This window comes from Heliangelus exortis, chromosome Z, assembly GCF_036169615.1.
Source record: "Heliangelus exortis chromosome Z, bHelExo1.hap1, whole genome shotgun sequence".
Lineage (NCBI taxonomy): Eukaryota > Metazoa > Chordata > Aves > Apodiformes > Trochilidae > Heliangelus > Heliangelus exortis.
The window spans coordinates 68258340-68280079 of record NC_092454.1 but is presented as its reverse complement, the minus strand read 5'-3'; the positions used below and the strand labels follow the sequence as shown (position 1 = coordinate 68280079).

Here is a 21740-nt window from a genome sequence, read left to right as displayed (position 1 = left end):
TTGCACAGCAATTGCATTAACGTTTAATATAATATTAATATGGACTCTTTTACTATGAGGGCATGTAGAGGGGATGCAAATTACAGATATAAAATATCTTAAGAGTCTCTTGGCTCTCATTGGCCAATTAGTACTTCTTTTTTTTTTTTTTTTTCCTCTTGTAGCTGCATGTACATAGGTGGTGGTGGGGGAAATGTGAGTAGTGGTCCGATGTAGGACCTTCCCTTCCCCACCTTTGACGACTTCTGAAATTTCACCACGTCTTGCATTTTTGCTTCGATTTCCTCTCAGTAATGTGCAGGCTGAACACCCTGTTTGGGGACGGAGGTGAAGGGAATAATGGACATCCCTATCCTAGACAAGTGAATGTTCTGAGAGGATTTTAGAGTCAGTGGCTGGAGCAGCACACAGCGAAATGCTGGGCTCAGACGACACCTACAAGGGAAAAGTTTGCGGACCGGGTCTGCGTCCCCTCCTTAACAGAGGAGGACAGCGACCCACCGGGCCAGCCACTAAACCTCGACATCCTCAATCTGTCGCACAACTCCGGGGATGCACTCCTGTCCCCCCTTCCTGAGACCGCGCTCTCCGCAGACGGTACCAGGGGACAAAGCGGCAGGGAGCGGGATTTGGGACCGGACAGGGGGGTTGTGTAGGAGGGTGAGAGGGTCCATCCCGCTGCATTTCACACATATCCCTATCCTCCTCCCTGCATCTCTCCCGGCGCAGCGCGGGGGAGGTGCGGTCGCGGGGGCGGAGCAGGTGCCAGGGTGTGCCGGGCAGCGCCGGCACCTCCCCCCGCCGCGGATCCCAGCAGCTCGGGGAGGGCTAAGCGGGATCGCGGCGCGGGCAGAAGCGGCCGCGGTCGCGCAGGGGGAGGAGGAGGAGGAGGAGGAGAAGGAGGAGGAGGCGACAGAAGAATCGGCCCAGTGGCGGGACGGAGGCGGGCAGTCGGGCCATGCTGGTGGAGGTGCGGCAGCAGCTGGCGGGGCAGCCTCCTCACTGCTTCTAGGGCGGCGGCAGCGGGAGGCGCGGCGGGGGCTGCGCTCGACCGGGGTCCGGGAGGAACCTTGCATCGCTTCGCCTCACATCTTCTCCTCGCCGGGCGGAGGAGCCGCCGCTGCTGCCTCTTTCCTTCGGCAAAGAAAGGAGGAGAGGACGGAGAGATGATCCGCCTGGTGCTGGCCTGGCTGGTGCTCTGCGGGAGCCTCGCCCGAGGTGAGGGGACGGGGAGCGGTGGGAAGCGGGGTCGGGGCCGCGCCGGAGCTCTCAGAAAGTCGGAGCCGAAGTGCCCGGGGAGGCGCGGCCGGCGGGCGGCTCTCAGCTTGGGTGCCTCCGTCTGGGTTGGCTTTTCTTTTTTTTTTTTTTTTTTTCCTCCTTTTTTTTTTTTTTTAATATTAAAAAAAAAAAAATAATACTTATCTCTACGTTTTAAGTAGAAGGCGACGAAAGATCCACCCTCAGACATGTTCTGTTTTGAAACTACGCTTAATTAGAGGAGAAAGGAATGCCATGAGAGCTTAAATGTAATCCAGATGAGCGGATGGGAAGATTTAATAATATCCGCAGAGCTGTCCACATTTCTTTTCCCTTCCTGCCCCCACCCCTCCCCAGTCATCGGTCTTGATTTTAATTTGAAGGCTGTTAGCTCTTAGCCGGAGATCCAGCAAACCACGGAACAGTTTGCAAACACGTTCTCGGCAGCAGAATAGCTCTTGTCAGGCGACCCTTTGCCTGCCTCCTATCTAGGGCATCTCCATCTAAAGCACCATTGGCGCCTTGTCTGTGTCTCATGCCCTCCTCCGTTCCCAAATTAAAAAAGAAAAATCATCCCACCCCAAAAAAACAGAGCTCAACCCTACCCTAGAAAAATAACTTTACAGCTGTTGAAGTTCTCTTTTACTGTTGTTTATAAGAATAATTCAGTGCAGGCTAGATGGGTTTACCTTCCTAGCATTAATAAAAGTTGTCGGGAGCCCGTCTTGCAACGAGCTGAACACCGTGAGGTGGTAGTGAGGACCGGTTGTAGAGCAGCAGCTCCTCTGAAGGCGGAGGGGGCCAGGGTGGCCGGGGGAGAGGGCAGAGGGAGGTCGGGGGGGAGTTCATCTGCCGCCGGTCCCGTCCCGGAGCCCCCCGGGGCGCCCCGCCGAGGCTGCCGCGGCGCCGTCGGGGAAGGAAGGAGCCGAGCCCCGGGTACAGAGGACACCCCGGGTCCTTCCCCTCCACCCATCACCGCGCCCCAGCCCCCCAGCACCAAAACCCTCAGTGGCGACCCCCCTCCCGCCTGAAGGGCTTCCTTGAACCCCTCAGCCCAGCACGGAGGAGCCTTCCCGCCACCTGCCAGCTCTCAACCTGCCCCTGTGCAGGGGTTGACGCTGTCCCCAGTGTGGGAGCCGGGCTGAGGACATTTCTGGCGGTGGGAGATCTCTTAATCGTCCTTTTTGCATGTTCCTGAAGCTTAGAACAACTGTTAACCCTAATGAGTAATGGAATATTTCCTTTGACTTTTAGACCTGCTGCTGTCATTTTCAGTGGGTTTTTTTCGTTTTTTTGTTTGTTTGTTTTATTGTTTGTGATTGTTTTTTTCCTTGTTTTGGTTTGGTTTGTTTTTTTTAAATGAACCAATGTATCAGTACGATTGAATATTTTATTAGATCTTAAATTATTCATCACAGTGGCTTCTCAAAATCCAGTAACATTCACACAGTTGCAGCAAGCGTGTGATAGCTTATGCAATATGTCCTTGTACCTGCAGTTTATGCCCTAAGTCTTTTGCTTAAGATACTGTATCTTCCACCAACTCTGGAACAGTCATAAATGCTTTGCATTGGGCTTCTATAGGATTTTTCATAGTTCATGTTTGAGACATCTTTGCATTAAATTTTACCATGTTTTTAGGTAACTTCAGAACAGGGAGGACTTCGGAGATTTTTCTAGTAGAAGTGAAATGGGAAGTAAAAAATAAATAAATCCATTTGCTTTGTGATTGCTTAAGCTGTAATTGTTCAGTTAAAGGTTTGCCCTTGTCTTTCAAAATGAAACAGAAGAAAATGATGCACTTTTTGTTTTGTTTTGTTGTTTGTTTTTTTTTAAGTGCTGAAACTGAATAAAATGCTGCTTGACATTTCTGATATAGTGACTTAATTTTGCCCACTGTCACAACATTTACTTTTAATAGATCCTCTCAAAGTTATGAAGACTGTAAGCACTGTAAGCAACTAAAACTCTTCGGAGAGCAGGTTATGAACAGCACAAAAACTTCTTGTACATTGCTTGAACAATGAACTCATGCTTGCTGATGAGTCCCTCTGCATGATGTTTATAATGAAAAACTAAGGTAGTGTCATCTGGTCAGTAGCCAGTCCTTCCCTCTTGTCTTCTGGGCTAAATTCCAGCTGTAGATCAAAGTTAAGTCAGATAGTTCATAAGAGACCCGTGTTTCAGTTGGCTGGAAGAGAAAACCACTAACTGCGTTTTCACTAGAGCTCTGAAAACTGATGATGGAGATCAAAATCCTGTTTACGCATCATATCTTAAAAACGTCTTTTGCTTTTTGGATTTGGAGCACATATTGAGTATATCAGCAAGAATCTATTTTTTTATTTAAAAAATGGAGGTAGAAGGGAGAGAAAGTCAGAGATAGATGATGATGACGGTGATGAAAAAGTTATCTCACTGGAAGACTGTAATTCTCCTCTTTGTGGCCAGTCTGATAAATTCGCAGTCTCATGCACTGCAACAGGAGTCTGATCATCAGAGATGTGTTTGTCTGCATGTATATGATGAAACCATGCTTCAAGGTTGCAGTGACTTTTACTCCTTAGTTTGCAACAAAGATGTAGGTGCCCTTTTCATAGGGAATGTCCTTTTAAACATATTTCAAAACAGCTGTAAGGTTTTATATTTGTTATTGTTGCTGTTTCATGGTCAAATTTGAACATGAGCCAGCCTGATGTTCTACTGTGTAGTGGACTCACAACAGCTACAAGAGTGACTACACAGACTATGTACAAAGAATTATTTCATGTGAAATAATTAAAGTGCATCTCATCTATAGTAATCCAGTCTTCTTCGTCCCACTGGTGTTTTTTTGCTTTTCTTTTAAGGAAGAAATAAGCAAATACTTTTCAAAACAGTCAGTGAAATCGGGATCAAAGGAAAGGAGAACATAATTTAAAACTGGTGTATATTGTAGCTCCCAGATTTACCTTATGCACTGGGGTAAGCTGATCAGCTATGGTAATGGTATTGTAAGTGCATACCAAATCAGTATATTCCATGTCTATGTATAAAATGTTTTTGAAACAGAATCTTCTGAGGATTTACCATTTGAGTTGTCTTTATGGTGATGCTGATCCTAACATTGTATCATGCTTTTCACTTAGCTTGTTGCTGGATATTTGTGTATAGTTTTCCTAAAAATGATACACGTACATTGCCAACCCCAAGCGAACTTAGATCGTGATTTTATAACTGTGTCTTCTTGAGCCTGAGATAAATATTCTGGAACTTTCAAGGAACTGTTTCAAAGGTGTTGCTTTTTCTCCATTACAGTGGGAACCTTCACTCTCTCTGAGACTAACAAGTTTCTATAAAGCCTCTTTCTGCAGCTGGGGTGAGCTGCAAGGAATAAAAGAGCTGAGAAACAAGAGAGGTAAACTGTAGCTTTGTTCTCCTGTAACTGTACTGAAAGACTGAAAACATCACAGGGACTTTTAAAGACCAAGGTTCTTCTGTTTTACTAAATACCTTTGCATCTTAGGACAGCATCTGCTTCTGTACAAGCTGCTGACAGTGTGACCCTTCATAATGATTTTCACTGTTCTTTCAACAAATTACATTTGTATTCCAATTGATTTTCCATGACTGCTCTTATAGCCTCCAGAAAGCGCATAAGCAGATCCACTATTGCATCCTATACATATCTGGTCAGTTTAGGACAGATTTTGATGTCAAGCCGTGCTTTGCTATAACTGGAATTAATAGTCCTGGTGGTGTTTTGTTTTCTGAGTGTCTGACTTCCTCTTTCTCTGCCCTTTATGTCATCGTCCTTTATCCTTTATGTCTTTTTTCAAAGCATATACCTCATACAAAATTGTTTATCAATGGTAGCACAGTGAAAAGGAGCACGATCTCATCGTCCCTCCTCCACACTTTTCCAATTACTGTCCAGTTGAAAATCAAGGAAATGGCCCACTTTGGAGTTTATTTCAAAAGACAAGCACTTTTTATTGACAGGTTGATTTTTATGCCTTGAATTAGAACTTTATACAGCATATGTCCATACAGCAGCAGTAACAAGCTCCACAGCCCGATATCCCCTCAGCGTAAGTAAAGATACCTGAAGAAGTGGTGTTTAAAAAACTGTGATTCATAAATAAATCTTTGTTATCCTCAAATATATTATGAGTCACATAGGAGTTAGCATGTTTTGCTGTTTCATTTTTTATATTTTTTACACATCTAAAACTTATGTAAGCCACATATCCAGTAGTATTTCGGAAATCTTAAGGGACAGTCAGTGTTGTATTTACAACTAATACTGTGTTTCTTTGGAGAATACTTGAAGCCTAGCTGCCTTGAGTTTGAAAGAATAAGGGCTACACATCAAAACAGTATTAATTTATTTAAACATTAAAAGCAGGTTCATGGTGGAAATACGATTTAGTTTTCCTAGACGATACATTCAAAAACAAAAGATCAGTTTAAAGATTCAAACTCAAATAAGAGTTGTAAAAACCTTAACATTTGAAAACTTTAAGCCTCTGAAAAATGCCATTTTGTATTGAGGGACACACGCACATTTTCTTTTTGAACTGGGTGAAGGGGGAGAAGGGGGAAAACCAACATCCACCTAAATTCAATGTTAAATCAGCCCAAGGAGTAAGCAGTTATGGGTCTAGGTTTCCTTCATTATGGAAAACTTAGATGTCATCTTAGAGCTACTCACTGTGCATAGTGAAAGCATGGTATTAGGGGATAAAGCAGCTTTTGCACCATTAGTCTTGCAGAACCAGAGCGTGGACCTGTGGAGAAACAGCAGCTGCAGTTGCGGACCTGGATGCTGGATATAGCTGAAAGCCCGGGCTCAGCCAGCAGCTTGTGTCCCAGAAATTCAGAGGCACAGAATTTGTGCATGTCTTCTCATGGTCTGGGATTTTATCAAATCTCTTGGTGATGTGGTAATATACATGAGGGGTTTTTCTGTTCATTTGTTTGTGTGGGTTTTCTCTCTTTAATCAGCAAGCTGCTTTACCTTTCATCACAGTGGGGGTGTTCTTCTATTTTAAGTTTCAAAAGCTGAGAAATGAAACAGACCATGATTACCTAATAAAGTCTCCAGCTAATCTAACTAATAATTACACGACGTGGTGTGTGAGTGAATGCATTATCATATGACATACAAAAAACCATCTTAATTTCACATAACTCTACAGTGGCTATATGCATACGTACTATATGGTAGGTATATCCACACTTCAGATAACACACAGGAATTACATCCACTTAAGTGCCACCATCTAGGTCCTTTTTAAAAGGTAATGCTAGATAAAACTTCATTGTACTGTGAACCCAGTATGCAAAGTTCCCTTTTTCAAGTCAAAATTTCTTATATCTAACAAAAGCAATTAATGCTGCTTTTGGGGTTGGTTTTTTTGACGCAAATTATAGTATTTCTCACTTTTGAATAGAGGACCACATGTAGACAAACACATTTTATAAGAATTTATGAAATTGCTTGAAAATACAGAAGAAAACACTCTTTTGTCTACGATGTTGAAATGGGGAATCCTGGATTATTTCAGCTGTATCACTTGTGGAAGCAGAACATCAAGTTTCTAGTTCTAGGAGGTAGGATTTTGACCACAATATATAAAGCAGTAAACTCAAGGGTGCAGATGTCAGCAGTGAAGAGCAGCAGATAAGCAGGTGCAAGAAGATCTGCTCTCCTTACATGGACCCTAGGCAGGAGTTCTGAGCATCCAAGTGGGAAACTAAGGGTGTGTGCAAAAGGTGCAGGAGACTGATTCAGTACCAGGAGTCATATGTGACCTGGAGCCCACAAGGAAGAGGGAAAATACACAAGACACTGTTGCCCTCCATCGGAGGAAGTGGGAGGTTTGATGTAGGTTCTCCCCTCTCATTCCAGGTGGTGCCTGGGGACAGCAGGGGCAGATCTGGATGTGTCACCTGGCCAGCATGCAGTGTTTGCATAGAGTGGTGACTCCGTTCAAGTTCTTGAGAAATTTATCAAGCAAAAACTGAAAAAATCAGGAATTACTATTCTGTACACTCAGGAGTTCAACCAGCGATTGTTCATCCCTGTCCTAACCTGGTGTTCTGCTTATGGTCCTGAGACACAGGCAGCATGGGTTCAGGTTGACTATTAGTGTTTCAGAGGATGTATTGGATTCTGAGTGTTTCAGATTTTTTGTTTTGAAAATAACCTTCCCTTCTTGCCGTCCAACTCCCCTTGCAACTAATTTTTTTTTCCTTTATTCTTTTTAGCTTTAAGCAACACAAGGCATTCGTGCACAGCCAGATTATGGCCCTGCTGTAGGATGTAGGTGCAGTCCCTTTTGTCTGTGTGTCTTTGAGTATTCTCTGAACAGTAACTTTTTGACAGACAAAAAATTGAAAGAGATTGTTGCTTTGTCAATTTCTAACTACAGTAATTTTATTTGCCATGCTTCCCTGAAGGGAGGCTGACAAAATTTCTAAAAAAACTGCTTTTTTCCTATCATTGTCAAGATGCTATGTCAACCTGTATAATTATGGAGAGCTGTGACAGCAGTCTGTAAATAACAGTAATTTCTGACATCTGATTACTCATGTCTTTAGGTTTCTACAATAGCGAAGCTACAACAGACAACGTAGGAAATACTTTTAGGTAAGACATATATGCCATGTGTGAGTGTGAGAAATAAAAAAAAAAATGCTTGATTTATTTTTAACTTTTAAATCTTACAGCCTATCTTTCCCTCTTCTACAAGAGCTTCTATCAGTGCTGGTTGTCATTGTGCACAACCAGCCCCTTTAATCCGGGCTTCTTCTTTGGTTGTTCTCCATCACAGTCACAGAATCAGAGAATCAAAGAATGTTAAGGGTTGGAAGGTACCTCAAAAGATCATCCCGTAGGCTGTACTGCTTTAATCTGTTTGCCAGTTTTGGTTTTTTTTGGTTTTTTTTTCGTTTTCCAGTTAAGTAATACATTTGCAGACAGTGGCCTGGGCTCCAAGCCTTTTTTAGTACTCACATCCTTTGCTTCTTGGATTTTTGAAGGAGAGTTGGAGAAAATACAATTTGGTATGTAACTTGTCAGATTCCTTTTGTGAGGAATTGTACAGGATTGCCTTACAAGGGCTTTTCTAGGTTAAAAACCAAGACTGGGTAGTTGATTGCTTTCAGATGCTATTCCAGAACTATTTTAAAACCACTGAACACCCATTTATTTGAACAATTTTAAGGGAAGATTAGATTACTACTGTGAGTAGTGTAAGGTGTGGATGGGGAAATTATGGGCTGTTGTCATGAGAAGTATCTAAAATGACCTAGTAGTTCTCTTGCATTGTACATCATATATATATTTCTTTAATGATGCTTTTGACTAATTTCTTTGATGACTTTTTTTATGGCTCTGCCTTCTGACCTCATACAAAATGATCCATCAGTTATAGGTATTCCTTCAGGATAGAGATCAGCCTCTTCAATAATACCTTTCATTTTCCTGGCTGTGATCAAGCTCATCCTGTTTTAGCCTCTTGTTCAGGTTCATATTGTCTTTTAGAAATTTTTTTAAGAAATGCTGTATTTTCGTAGTGTAACACACTTGCAAATATATTTACACTCTGTGGTTCCTTGCCTTGGTGGTTTTATGTGACTTCAAATTCTTTCAAATGTGGGTTTTCTGCTTCAGCATGTTACTAAAATCATAGTGAATTACCATCCACTATGAATGATCAGCAACAAAAAAAAAGCAATTAAAGCAATGTCAGACATGCTTGGGAATTTAGTCCCAGAGATTTATCTCTTCTTCTGTGAAATCTGTTTGGGAAAAAAAAAATAAAACATCTGAATAAGAACTCTGAAATCTGCTGGAGTAAATAGTGATCAACTGTATACACTGGCTTAATATTACAATTACATCTGTGTTATTCATCAATTTGAAATGTTGAATATGAGTAAAAAGTTTGGCCTTTGGTAATGATGTGGACTCTTGGCCACTGGAGGGGTGAAACAAGGTTCACTCTGTCAGAATTCCTGAGTCCCCATAGTTTGTTACTGCTAAACATCACCTGAGATGAGCAAGTCTGTCATGTCACAGCTGACAGTATGACCCTGCCCGACTTAATTGCTGCTTGCCATCAACTTTTCCGTGGTTTCAGCACTGTGGCTGGTGTTAGGCAGAGCAATAAAACATTATTTGTATTCAGCACTGGTGGCTGAGCTTGTTGGGATGACAGGGCAGGGCAGGATCAGGCAAGCTGCAGGGTTGGCACAAGGAAGAGTGATGGGAAGATGGAGGGAGAAGCAAGGGGCACAGGCCTCTTGTGTCATCATTTGGCTTCTGCAAGAGGAAGTTATAGATAGTTTTTTGAGTGATGGCTTGTACATTTGTTTGCCAATGAATACTTTTCTGTACCTACTTGATGGTTCTCTGTGTGGCTCTGCCAGGTGTTCAGTGCCAAACAGATGAATTTAAACCATTTTGAGCAGGGAAAGAAACTCACTCAGCCCCCCACCATACCTTAAGGCACAGAATGCCAATTTTCTCCTGGTCCCATGTACATCACCCACCACAGAAACCAGGTACAGAAATCATACCTGTGAATGTGCATTGCAGTCCTGTCTGCATCACCCTGACATGGCTGTGGGCAGAGGAGCAAATTCTGCATTTCTCCTGTGAGTCTGCATGCTGCCTCACCATCCTGGGGCCAACCAACTGTTCATTAATTAAACTGTCCTGGTAGGCTATTTTGATGAGGACATATTACAGTGTTTTTGTTCCCTAATTATTTCTGTACCAAATATTTATCTTATGGATGAAGATCACTCCTTGGCCATGCAGAGCAGGTGAGGCTCATGAGCTCTCTGTGTGCTTTCAGTAGAGTGGGATGTTCTGGCTACCTCAGATACTCAAACTGCCTTAAAGCTACTGGTAGAGTGGATGTGGTTTTGGCTCCTTCATTCAGACCAGCTGAAGGCTGAGCAAGAAGAGAGAAGAAGCCAAAACAAATGAGTAAAATCAGTACATGTTTCAGTTAACTTGAGAAGAAATAAAAACCCGAACCAAAAAAACAAAAAAAAACCCCAGACCTCTTCAAAATGTTAATATGAAATTTTTAGATTGTTTCACGAGGACTTGGTATGTATGTGTCTGTGTTTAATCTGGCAGCTGGATTCAGATGGACAAAGTTGCATCTTTCAGCAAATGACCTGATCAAGTGTTGTGACCTTTTTAAGTGGCAGTGTCCCTTTAACCAGCTTCAAACACCTGCCCTATGGCAGCTGGGTCTCTTCCTAGGGTCTGAGACCAGTGACTAATTTTTACCTGTTGGTATGCTACTTGGTTGTTTTTTTTGCTTTCTTTCTTGGTATTTCCTGTAAAAAGCAATAAATAAAAAGAGGTAAATAGGTTATTTTCCAGTAATGAATTGTGGTTATAGCATTATACTTATAAAAATATCTGAACAGAATTTTAAATCCCAACTAAAAATTTCCTTTTAAGGAAAAGGAGAGAAGAAGAAATATCCCAAAATTGTACCACAACTTCATTGGAATAAAGTTCAATCTGATTTAATTGTAATAATCTTTCTGAACTTTTCCTCTAAAGCAGCACTGTTTTCAGAGCTGAAGAGCTGTAACAACAAATAAAAGCAGTTTTCTTCTATATATTTTTTTTAAATTTGGGAAGCTGCTCTTTCACTCTAAATGTTCTGGTGTGGCAGGTGATCATCATGTTTTGTGCTAGCATCTTTTATAGCAATCTTTTGTGTCACATCAAGCTTTTTTTCTTTTGTTGGGTTTTTTTCCTTCCACTTTCTTCTTGAAGTGTGAGTGCCTTCTATATGATACAAAGAGCATCCCTGAATTTTGAAAACAAGGGTCAATACATCATACAGAAAGGTTGATGCTTTTAAGAGAAAAAAATACATTTTATGACCTATGCCTGCTAAAAACTATGATGTTAGGTCTCCCAAAGTGCAAGCTCCTGTGCTGCAAGCATTGCAGCTGTTTGCATCTACATTTCATTGTGTGTGTATGAAAAGGGCTAGCATATTGGTAATACTTACCCAAAGAGTTTCTGGGATCTCACAAACAGGTAATCATCTAGGATTGCTGTTTCAGGAGAGCTCTCCAATAATGTTATTCAGTGTTTTCACATTATTGCTGTATATGCAGGAAATCCTCATTTCTTTTCCATTTTCAAAATGAGGCATTTGAAGCTTTTAAAATTCAAATTGCAAATGTTCAGCCTGTTTACAGAATGGTATATGTATTTTGGAACAGATGAAATAATTTTTAAAAGCATTTAATACCGAATCTCAGAACAGATTTCTGTTAGAAAAGTGTCTTCAGAAAGGATATAGTTTTGTTCTGCCCCCTTTTTCTGTTTAAGATACAGCAGTAAAATTACTGAAGATGCTAGACATATTACATCTGTTCTTTGAAAAAGAACAGCATAAAACCCATAAAATTACTGCTCTAGTAGATTACAAACTGGTTATCTGCTGAAACTGGCTTTATAGAAGGTGCTGCTTCTAAGTTGATGTAGTTCAAAAATAAAATACTAACTTCTTTTGGATCATGCCTTCCCAGAGCAGTGAAATAACTGTATCAGCTCTGCTCTTTGGCCACATGGGCTTTAGCCAGAGTTTGGGCTTCAGGAATCATCCTGAAGGATACAGGGGAACATCATTCCAGCAGCACTAATGAAGGAGTAATATTAGTCCTAAGCCATTTACTTCCTATTGCTCTGTGGGAGGGAAGGGATAATATTTAGTGTTGACCCTTTTTAAGGCATAGCAGATGCCTTGGAAGAGCTTCCTTCAACTTGGAAGAAATGGTACCTGTATGGAATTTGTGGCATATTGCCAGTGTTGTTCTTCTAGCAGCATAGATGTGTCACCATGAGGTCCTGCCAGAGATCAAGGCAGTGGCAAGAATTGTAAGAGGCATTTACTGGCTGGGAAGGGTGGGTCAGTATTATACTACTATACATATAGGTTTCTGGCTTTTTCTATCATATCTGTAAGTAGTAACACAAGACAGATCTTTATATAGTATGAATGTTCTGCAGTATTCACCAAAAATGAAGATTGGAGGTGATGTTTGTAGGCAAAGAATTCTTCTGAATTCAGTACAGCTGTCTGGGGCTTTCCAAAAATTTTCTGGGAGAATTTCCATGCGTTGGAAATGACTATATTTATCCTTGGCATCTATGTAGTGACCTAGTTTGTTTGTCACAAACTACCTTGCATTTTTAGACTATACGTAGTGTTGTCTGGAAGAGTAAAGAACGGGTTTATTTGTATATTTATTTATTCATGTATTTTTGTGGGAAGAGGTATAGTGTTCTTCTGTTTGGCTGGATTTTTTATTTCTTTGAGCTTTTGGTTTTTATGAGGTCCTACTTTCTTCCCTTGCACAAAGGTTTTACATGGAGATTTTGTCCTTTCCTGGAACTCTCCTGCTTATTGAAAGCTTTGTAATTGTTCTGAAAATTAGTAATATTTAAAGCTGCAATGGCTGAGAACTAGCGTGAGCTGAAACTGCAGTACATTCAAGGGTAGGAAACAGACAAAAGGTGTCACTGTGTCAAACAGCATTACTTGAAAGTTGTTTTTAGGTTTAGGATTTCCATTGTAGCTTAGTTGAAGTAGAATTTTGGAGGTTTTTGGTTTCGTTTCTTGTTTGGTTGGGGTTTTTTTGTTTGGTTGGTTTTTTTTGGTTTTTTTTTTTTTTTTGCTGCTGTTTGTTTGTTTTTCAGTTCGTGGTTTAAAGACCCAGGGCCCTGTTAGGTGTTAATCCAAATTTGATGTTGAAAGCAGGTTGCTCTTCAGATTCAGCTATTTCAGGATTTTTGTGTCTTATCTTGATTTTAATAACACAGACACCTCTTGTGACTACAGGCAGAATAATTTTATACCAAAGTTTCCTCTAGATTAATGTCTTCAGGTTTGCCAGAACTGTTATCTACATTGCAAGCTGTCACTTCAAGTCCAAGCTGAGTAATTAAATCTTCAAATCAGATGTGCAGCTTTTTTATTATTATAAACATAGTTTAGTATTTTATGGTTTCAGAGAACCTTTGGGAAAGAGCTGTATTACAACTCATTAGAGAATGGGCAAGAACATCTCTGAAATTTTGGCCTGTTATGTTAGATTTTCAGATTTGGATTGCTGTCTCACAGGCAAAACCAGAGAGAAAAAGTGCCAGCACTCCATTAGGGGTATTTGAGCCTTAATTACTGCAGGTCCCATTATTATCTGAACTGAGGCCCTTCGCTTGGGTTGCTTGCCAGTAGTTACATAAAATACCTATCAGCTTTTTTAATACTAAATGGTGAAATCATCATTTTACAATATACCAGTTGAGTAACAACCCTCTGTACTTGAAATCAACACCACTGCTTTTCAAAACTAGGTGTTGTACGTGGCTATTTACTCTTGGGAGAATGTGGTTCACTTATGTACCAAATGAGAATTCTGGCATAGGCTGGACCAACTAACCTGGTACACCAGAGACTTTGAGGGGAGATGACTGTAGAGATCCTCAGGGTGAGGATGGTGATGGCCTTGCCTGTGGGGTTGCTGCTTGCCATCAGGGAGGCCAAACAGAAGATTTACAAGGTCTTAATAAAAGCTTCACAAAGGTGGCAGCTCAAGTCCTGCATTGCAGGGAAGGAGGAAGGGAAATCTAGAGGACCATCTCCAAAAGAGCTGTGGATAGAAAATTCCATGATGGGGGAAGCTGAAAACTCATGTTGTCTGATGTCACACCTCAGCCCTTCTTCTCATCCTCTGGTTTTGTAGTTACAGGAACCAACAGAGTGGATGAGCAACAGAAAAATTAAAAAGAGGCTGATGGTTACTGCTAACTCCCCTACAGGGAACTGAGGTGCCTGTCTGTTGTCCTGATGACTTGGGTGCTTAGGTTTGGGATGATGTAGATAGACTGTCACCAGTGATACTGCTAGGGAGGCCTAGAAAATAAGCAGTGATTTTTTAGTGGGGTGGGTGATTTGGTGTGACGACAGAGAGGACAGAGGAACTAAGCACTGACATTGCTGCAGTCCTCCTCAGACAATCCTGGAATACCTCTGCATTGGGAGGGACAGGTCATGAAGAGAAATACCCAGAAATAACCAGCCACGGGTAAGCATTAAGCTGTGGTGGCTGGAAATGTCCTCATCCATGGCCTAGTAGCCCATGATGGACCTGAGGGTGCTGTGGCTTGGCTTGTCTTGCAGAGTGAAACATCTATAACCTCTGTTGCCCAGAGAAGTTGTGGCTACCCCATCCCTGGGGGAGATGAAGGCCAGGCTGGATGTAAGGACTTGGAGCAACCTGGTTCCCATCCATGCAGGGTGGTTGCAATGAGATGATCTTTAAGATTCCATCCAGGCTAAACCATTCCATGGTTCTATGAAGTAAGGAGACTGGGAGGGTCCCCACTGACCAAAGGAAGACATGTTGCACCCATCTTCCAAAAAGACTGAAAATGTTGACTGAAGGGGAAACTCCAGGTTGGTCAGCCTTGCTTGGTTCCTGGGAAAATCACAGAGTATACTTCTTGGCACATGAAGAAGAAGGTGTTTGGGAGCTGTCAGCATAGGTTTATAGGGATAAATCGCATTTGATACACCTGAGCTCCTTCTGGGAAGAAATTACTGTGATATGGGAAGAGCGGTGCATGTCATGTACCTGGGCTAGAGCAAGGCTCTTGACACTTTCTGTTCCCACAATCAACATAGGACTCAGAGGGTGGTAGCTGCTCAGTCACATCAGCCTGGAGCTTGGTAGTAAGTGGGGCACTGGTTTTTGGACCCCCAGTTCAGGAGAGACCTAGATAAACGGGTGTGAGGTCAGGGAGACCACTGTGTTGGTGGAGACTGGAGTCCTTGTCCTGCAAATTGAGGGACCTGTGGGACCAGGGCTGGGTCAGCAGCCATGGGAGCATCATCAACTCCCAGGGCAGCAGGAATGGGAGTCAAGGAGATGGAGCAAGACCCTCACAGCAGTGTATGGCAGGAGAACGAGGGTTGTTTTCTCTCTAAATATGAGCCAAGAATTAATACTGCTCTCTCAATATGATCTAAATACTGGGGCATGAAGACTTGTGCCTGTCATAAACCCCAGATGGAGTAGCTGTGTGAGATTAGCAGTGCTGTTCAATTTGCCTTCTGCAGAAAAGTGATTTCTCTTTTTCTCTTTGCCTAGCACAAATAAAATCTAAGACCTGGAGAATGCATCTGGTGTTTTTTGGGTTTGTCTACTTGTTTGCTTCCTAATTGTTGCTTATAATTAATAAAGTAAACTAGGCAACATTAAAAAGCTATGATTTTCAATGTTAGGTTTCTTTGTTTTGCAGTTTTCACTTTATAGTCCTGTAATCATGTGGGCTGGCAATAAGAGCCCAAACCCAAAAATTTACTGCATTATTAACTTCCTTTTACATTTGCTTGTGAAATAAAAATTGTAAAGAATGGGTAGCAGCATGTAGATATTCTTCTTGAACATTTTCCTTCTTGAGATGGTACTAATAGAAATATCCAGTTTCTAGATTGTGACAGAAAACTGCAGCTTTCAAGCATATTGAAATGAAGTTAGGAGTTTGCAATTTAAAATGCAATCTGGATTTGGCACAAGAGATCTCAGATGAAAACCTCTTGCTAAAATGATGAGATTTACAGATTTAAGATTCAATGATCATACAAGGAGTTTAACAACTCTGCTCATATGAGTGTTAGGGGAAAAAATTAAAGTGAACTGAGTTGGTGATTCATTCTGGTTACACTCTGGGGAAGAACAGACATTTTATAATAATTAATTATCTAATTTAAAACCTCCTTGTTTCTTGGCTGAGGTAAGAAATTAGTTATTTTGTATAATAAAGTAGCTGATCTTTAAAACTAATGGGAAATGCTGTTGTATTTTACAGAAAAACTATAGGTGTCTCAGTTCACTGGGCCTCAAGAAATTAGTTTCAAGCAAATGAGGTAGTAAAATTAATGTACGTTGCATTAGTTTATTAATAAAATTGGTGTGTAAACATAGCTGATCAGTATATGGAAATCTGTTTAAGAAGAGAAATGAAAATGAAAAAATAAACCAGCCTGTATTACAGACCATTGATCATGACCTATTTCTCTTAGTTTGGTATGAAATGTTTCTTTTACATGAAAAATGAAGACATGTTGGTTGAATAATCTGGGCAGTTTTCATTGCCTTTGATTGCCTTCATTAAAAACTGAATAAAAAAGGCATGATCTTGTAATGCTGTGGATTCTGGAAAATGTGTTGTGATATCTAAACCTTTCACTCTTTATCCCAAAAGTCATCAGCTGGGGATTGCATTGAGGGTTAATCTTCAGATTCCTGAATTTTCCTCTAATGCTTACACAAGTGTTCTCTCCCAGCCAAATGTATGGCAATGTGAGAGCACCAAATTCAGGATATGGTTTCTAGTTTAACTTTTTCTCTAGGATCCTGTAATAGTAACAGTACTGCTGATAAGGCACTGGTGTTATAATGTGTGCAGGATGCTTAGGTGCTGGTTTCTATTACTCAGTAACTTGGCTGGAAGTGTAAGGTGACCATGTTTAATTTTGATTTGCTGTCCAATTTTGCAGCTGTCCTATTGCTGCTCCTAGAATTTCTGATGCAGAGAATGAAATTGCTGTGCAAATATTAAGTGATGATTGATAAGCAGTGTATCTCTCTTTTTTTTTTTTGTAAGAAAGTGTATTGAATTGCAGTAGAACCAGTGGCATGGCAAAAGATTTCATGGTAAGCCTGTGAAGGCTGTGGTTATGTAAAATCTGTCTAATATTCTGTTCTCACAGGATCTGGGGACATATCAGCTAGTTAAAAAAAACAACAAAGCAGCAAAAAAAAAAATTCCCTAAACATTGCAGCCTCAGGATAAGAGAAAATGCTGCAGGAACACAGATGGAGCCTATTGAATTACAGGACTGTGATGGTCAAAGTGGTTATAGTGCTCTTGATCCCCTGGTGTAACTAAAGGTCAGAAATATGATGTGACAAGGGGAGTTTTAAGGATGTGTTTAGCAAAGATGAAAGGCAGCTTTGTTGAACTTCTCAAAAATGTCTTTCCAAAGCTAAAGGGCGAGTGGGAGAGAATGAAACACGGGGTTCTTTGGTGATGAATTTTCAAGTACATGGAAGGTTCAGCTGGACTTCTTGTTACTGGGTAAGAGATGATACATTAAGAGATATCCTTTCAAAGAGCTTTGAAAACACACAGCAGTGACATATGTTGGACGTGATAGGAAAGGGTGAGAAAATGGAACTGTGAAAGGACAGTAATGATCTAGTTAAAGCAAAAGGCTTGTGTAGTGTTCCACAGCAGCATTTGGAAAGTCACAATATCATTTCTGAAAGCATGAGTGAAAGATGACAAATTAATACAAACTTGAACATGGGATGATTAGCTGTGCCAGTGGGTAGGAAAGGCTGTGTCTGAGGGGTATAATTAAGGAGAGCATTGGCAGAATTTCAGCCAGCATAGCTCCTCACTTTTACCCCTTCTAGAATCAAGCACTAAACAAAATAGTACTGGTAAGTATTGCAATATTATTTTTGTTCCATATAAGCTATTGTAATTCAGGAGCCATCATACACTGGCTCAGGATCACTGAGACTTGGGAGGGAAGTTTACTGCTTACTTTGGTTCTTGGAGACATCAGAAGATGAAAGCTCAGACCTTTTCTCTCCTTTGTTCAAATGTCTTTCTGTCCAGAAGTTAAAGTATGCATCATGAAGAGCTCTTCTGTCTGCCCTTGGAGTGCAAATACACAAAATGCACAAAATAAGTGGTGAAAATGGAAAACCTTTCCCTATCAAACTTGCTGAAACAGCTAGTTGAGTGTGTCCAGCTGATTCTACTGGGGGGTGTTTGGAAGAAAACATCTGTATTGTAGCCATACTGCTTGAGCTGCAAATAGAGAAACAGTGTCAACCAGAGATGATGAATCTGATATGAAGATCTTGGAGAAGCAACCAAATTCATTCCAGTCATAAGATCTAGTGCATGTTTTTCTTAAAAGAAAAGGGTATGGAGCAGAGGGTAATGTTACAGATGTGGAAAACTTCCAGGCACCCAGACCCAAGTGCATGTACATTCATTATGCTAGGTTGCGCTGAAGTCTGAAACCCTTTTATCCTCTGTGCTACTGTGGCCTTTTATTTTTTTAATTTTTTTTCACAGGTTTTCAAGTACAGGAAATCCAGATGCCTCGGTCCTTGATCTAGTATGCTCTGTAATTACCCCTATGTAATGTGGGTAATTAGGGGACTATAGTCTTGGGACAAGTCATGTAATGAACTAAGAGATAATTTCAGATTTAGTTCATGAAAGTCAATGTGTAAGTCATGAGGAAAAAAAGAAGTGAAAGAAAAATATATTTTTTAACACAACTAATGCAAAGAATAGAAAGGTTGGATAATTACTGCATGCAGATCACACCAGTATCATCAGCCTTCAAAAAGCAGTCTAGTGGAAGATTTAATTGAACTGACTTAGAAAATTATTTACCTTAGGCAATATTCACAAATGTTTTAGATGACCATGTGTAATGATTCAATGAACTCATTGGGTATTAGAGCATGTTTTGTGAAAGAAAGAGAAAAAAGAATTTGTTTTTTGTTAGGCAGCATTAGTCAGGTCCAATTTGTCCTGCAGAAGGAGAAGCACATCTCTGAAATTAGTTGTGATAAGGAGTAGATCTTGGTAGTTCGAGGCACTGATCTGCTAACTTAGGCCAAATGGGGGTCATTGTAGTCCCCATCAGAAAAACTTCTTTCTTTGTTTTTTACTATTTTACTTGCAAAACCTCTTTCTTTCCACCCTTAGGAAGAAAAAGCTGCACAGCCCCTTTGGAACATGAAAGAAGCAATGTACTTATTGGCAGTGGAGACCATATAGGAGCATTTTTGTGAAAATAGATCTCCATTAATTTTCTAAATGCAGAGTCAGAATTGCCACATGGGAATCCAGACTTGTGAGTTAATTTGATGTGGGACTCTGACTTCCATTCATGCTCTATTTGCAGAATCCATGCTATCAGAGGAAGATGAAGAGCTTTTTTTACTAATTCCCAATTTTGAGATATTTTAGGTGTCCTATATTTCAATACTATTCACAAAGCTGTATGTATTAGTGCTTAAAAATAATGGAGCATTGAGAAAGAGAGAATCTCCTTAAGTTTTGTCCCCAACCTGGACAAACTGAAGAAGAGATAGCAAATTTGTAGGATTGTACATTAATTTTCTAAGTCCTTGAAACAGATGAAATTAATTAGGATTTCTTCCTAAAGATAAAAGTGACAGGTTTTAAGCTAAAAGTAAACCAGACTAAAATACCTGTAGTTTTCTATCTGGATTTTCTGGGGAAAGGTGATGAGGAGACCTGACTGAAACATCTTTTTGTCCTAGACAAAAAGGACTCTTCAGATTGTAAAAAGATTTTAGGTGTTCATTATTTACTGTCTGAATAAAAACTGAATCTTCATAGCTTAACATTTTTGTTCAGTCCTACTGAAAAAAAATTAAATGGCAGAATATATTTGTGGAAACAGTGATAGCAGAATCTCTGAGGAAATAAGCCATAGACCTACGAGTAATTTATTTTTGCTTTTATCTCCATAGCCTTTTGCCAGCAGTTGCTGTTTTCAGAAGAAGCCTGCTTCTGGTTGAAAGCCAGAGACTGGTTCTCTGGCTGGTTTGGAGCAGCTCTGTTCTCCACCAGCTGAGAGTTTGGCCCCAGGTTTTTGAGGGAGAACAATACCTTAAAACATCTGCTGCTCCTTTCCTCTTGTTTTCTTTCATGGCCATGAATTGCAGAAAGTTTTAGTTGTTATGTTAGTAATGGCTAGCACAGGCAGAAAAGTAATGTTTTGCTAATGTTTGCTTCCCATAAACATTTTTACACTGCAGTTCATGAGCATCTGTCTAGCTCATGGATAACAAGGAAATATAATCAAATACACTGTTCAAATAATCCCATGTAACCTTAGGAAAAGAGGCTGTAAATAGATTGATTAGCTGTAGAGCACCAAGCAATACTATAATAAAGCTAAAATGCACTTGAGTATGATGATACTATGAAGTCTTACTGTGTGAGTAATGTTCCAAGCATCTACAAGTTGATATTTATGAATATCACCTTTCCTGCAGAGTTTCCTGATTGGGCTACATTCCTTGTATTTTTTTTCTATTTACTCTCCATGGGCTTGCTTCTCACTCTTCTGATAAGGTTACAGCTGAACTTGTAACTCAATGTCAGGATGCATTTGTCTCTGTCATTCTCAGCAATGAGCAAAGGTGAATCTTGGCATAGCAATAAAGATGAGCAAAGTTGTGGTTTCTCATAAAATTTCTGATTTTTTAAAAAAATTATTATTTTTAAGAACTTCCTTTATTTTAATAGCAAATACACTCTGCTTAGAAAAAAAATACTGTTTTCTCTATCATGTTTCAGGTGAAATTTATAGCTACGATGGAGCAACATCTCTTTGAGGTCCTGTGTATTTCTAACTTCACTAATACTATCAGGATACAGACTGTATGAGGATGGTGTACAGCCAGGACCATCAGGAGGTGTCACCACAATTTTACTGGTGATGCTTGTGGTGATACTGGTGATACTGGTTATTTGAATGGCTTTTGAGTTAAAGTAGTAGAAGGATTAGTGCCACAGAGGAGGCATTTCTGGAAGTTACAGCTTCTGGAAGTGGAGAAGCAGAATCTTTCTCAAGATGAAAGGTTCTGTCTTTCTACTCTGGAGGAGCCTGGTTTTGTTTTGACTGGCATTTTTTATTGTTATTTGTTTTTTCTTCCAACTTTGATGCGGTTAGTGAAAAGTCAGGATTGTGTTCATAAGAATTATTGAAACCATGTATACCAATAAGGAAGAGAGAAATGCAACCTTTGACCCATCCAAAAGAAGGGATTCCTTCCTGTTTCTTTTTGAGTTTCTGGTGGTTTGCTCACCCGGTAACCAAAGCTAATAAATCCAAGTAAAACTATCAAATTTTTATACACACGAGATCGTTTCAAGATCAATACCTGAAGGGATTATTCATTGGTCACCAAGACTTTCAAGGCCTTGGACACCATGGTTTCAAATGTTTATCCCTCAGAATCAATAATTTTAAATACAATTAGCTCTGTGGTGTTCAGCTACATTACATTTATTTTTCAACCATTTCCCATTTCTTTTATTAACTTCATAGCTTTCGGGAGTAAGAAAGTAAATCATAGAGATTATAGGCTTCCATTAAACAGAAATAGTAATTTTTGGTACTAAAGTTAATGTGGGTTTTTTTGTCTTAAAATAAGTAGATGTTTATAATCAGTCAGCTTAAAATTTGCAGTTAAAACTACTGAGTAATAGAACAGCAGGAATTCTTAAAGCAAATTACTTTCCCGACATTCGTAACTGTCTTCAGAAGAAAATTAAATGTATATAGTATGTATTATTTTCTTACAAAAAG

The 21740-nt window shown here is 40.3% G+C and overlaps 1 protein-coding gene across 1 annotated transcript in view; it reads left to right on the top strand.

Annotated features, from left to right (window-relative positions):
• The first annotated feature begins 752 nt into the window (after window positions 1-752).
• EDIL3 (EGF like repeats and discoidin domains 3) overlaps window positions 753-21740 on the top strand; it is a 227626-nt gene continuing 206638 nt past the window's right edge. The window contains exon 1 of the mRNA XM_071730704.1: window positions 753-1218. Within this exon, the coding sequence (XP_071586805.1) occupies window positions 1167-1218 (52 nt within the window). The 5' untranslated portion in view covers window positions 753-1166. The remainder of the gene's footprint in view (window positions 1219-21740) is intronic.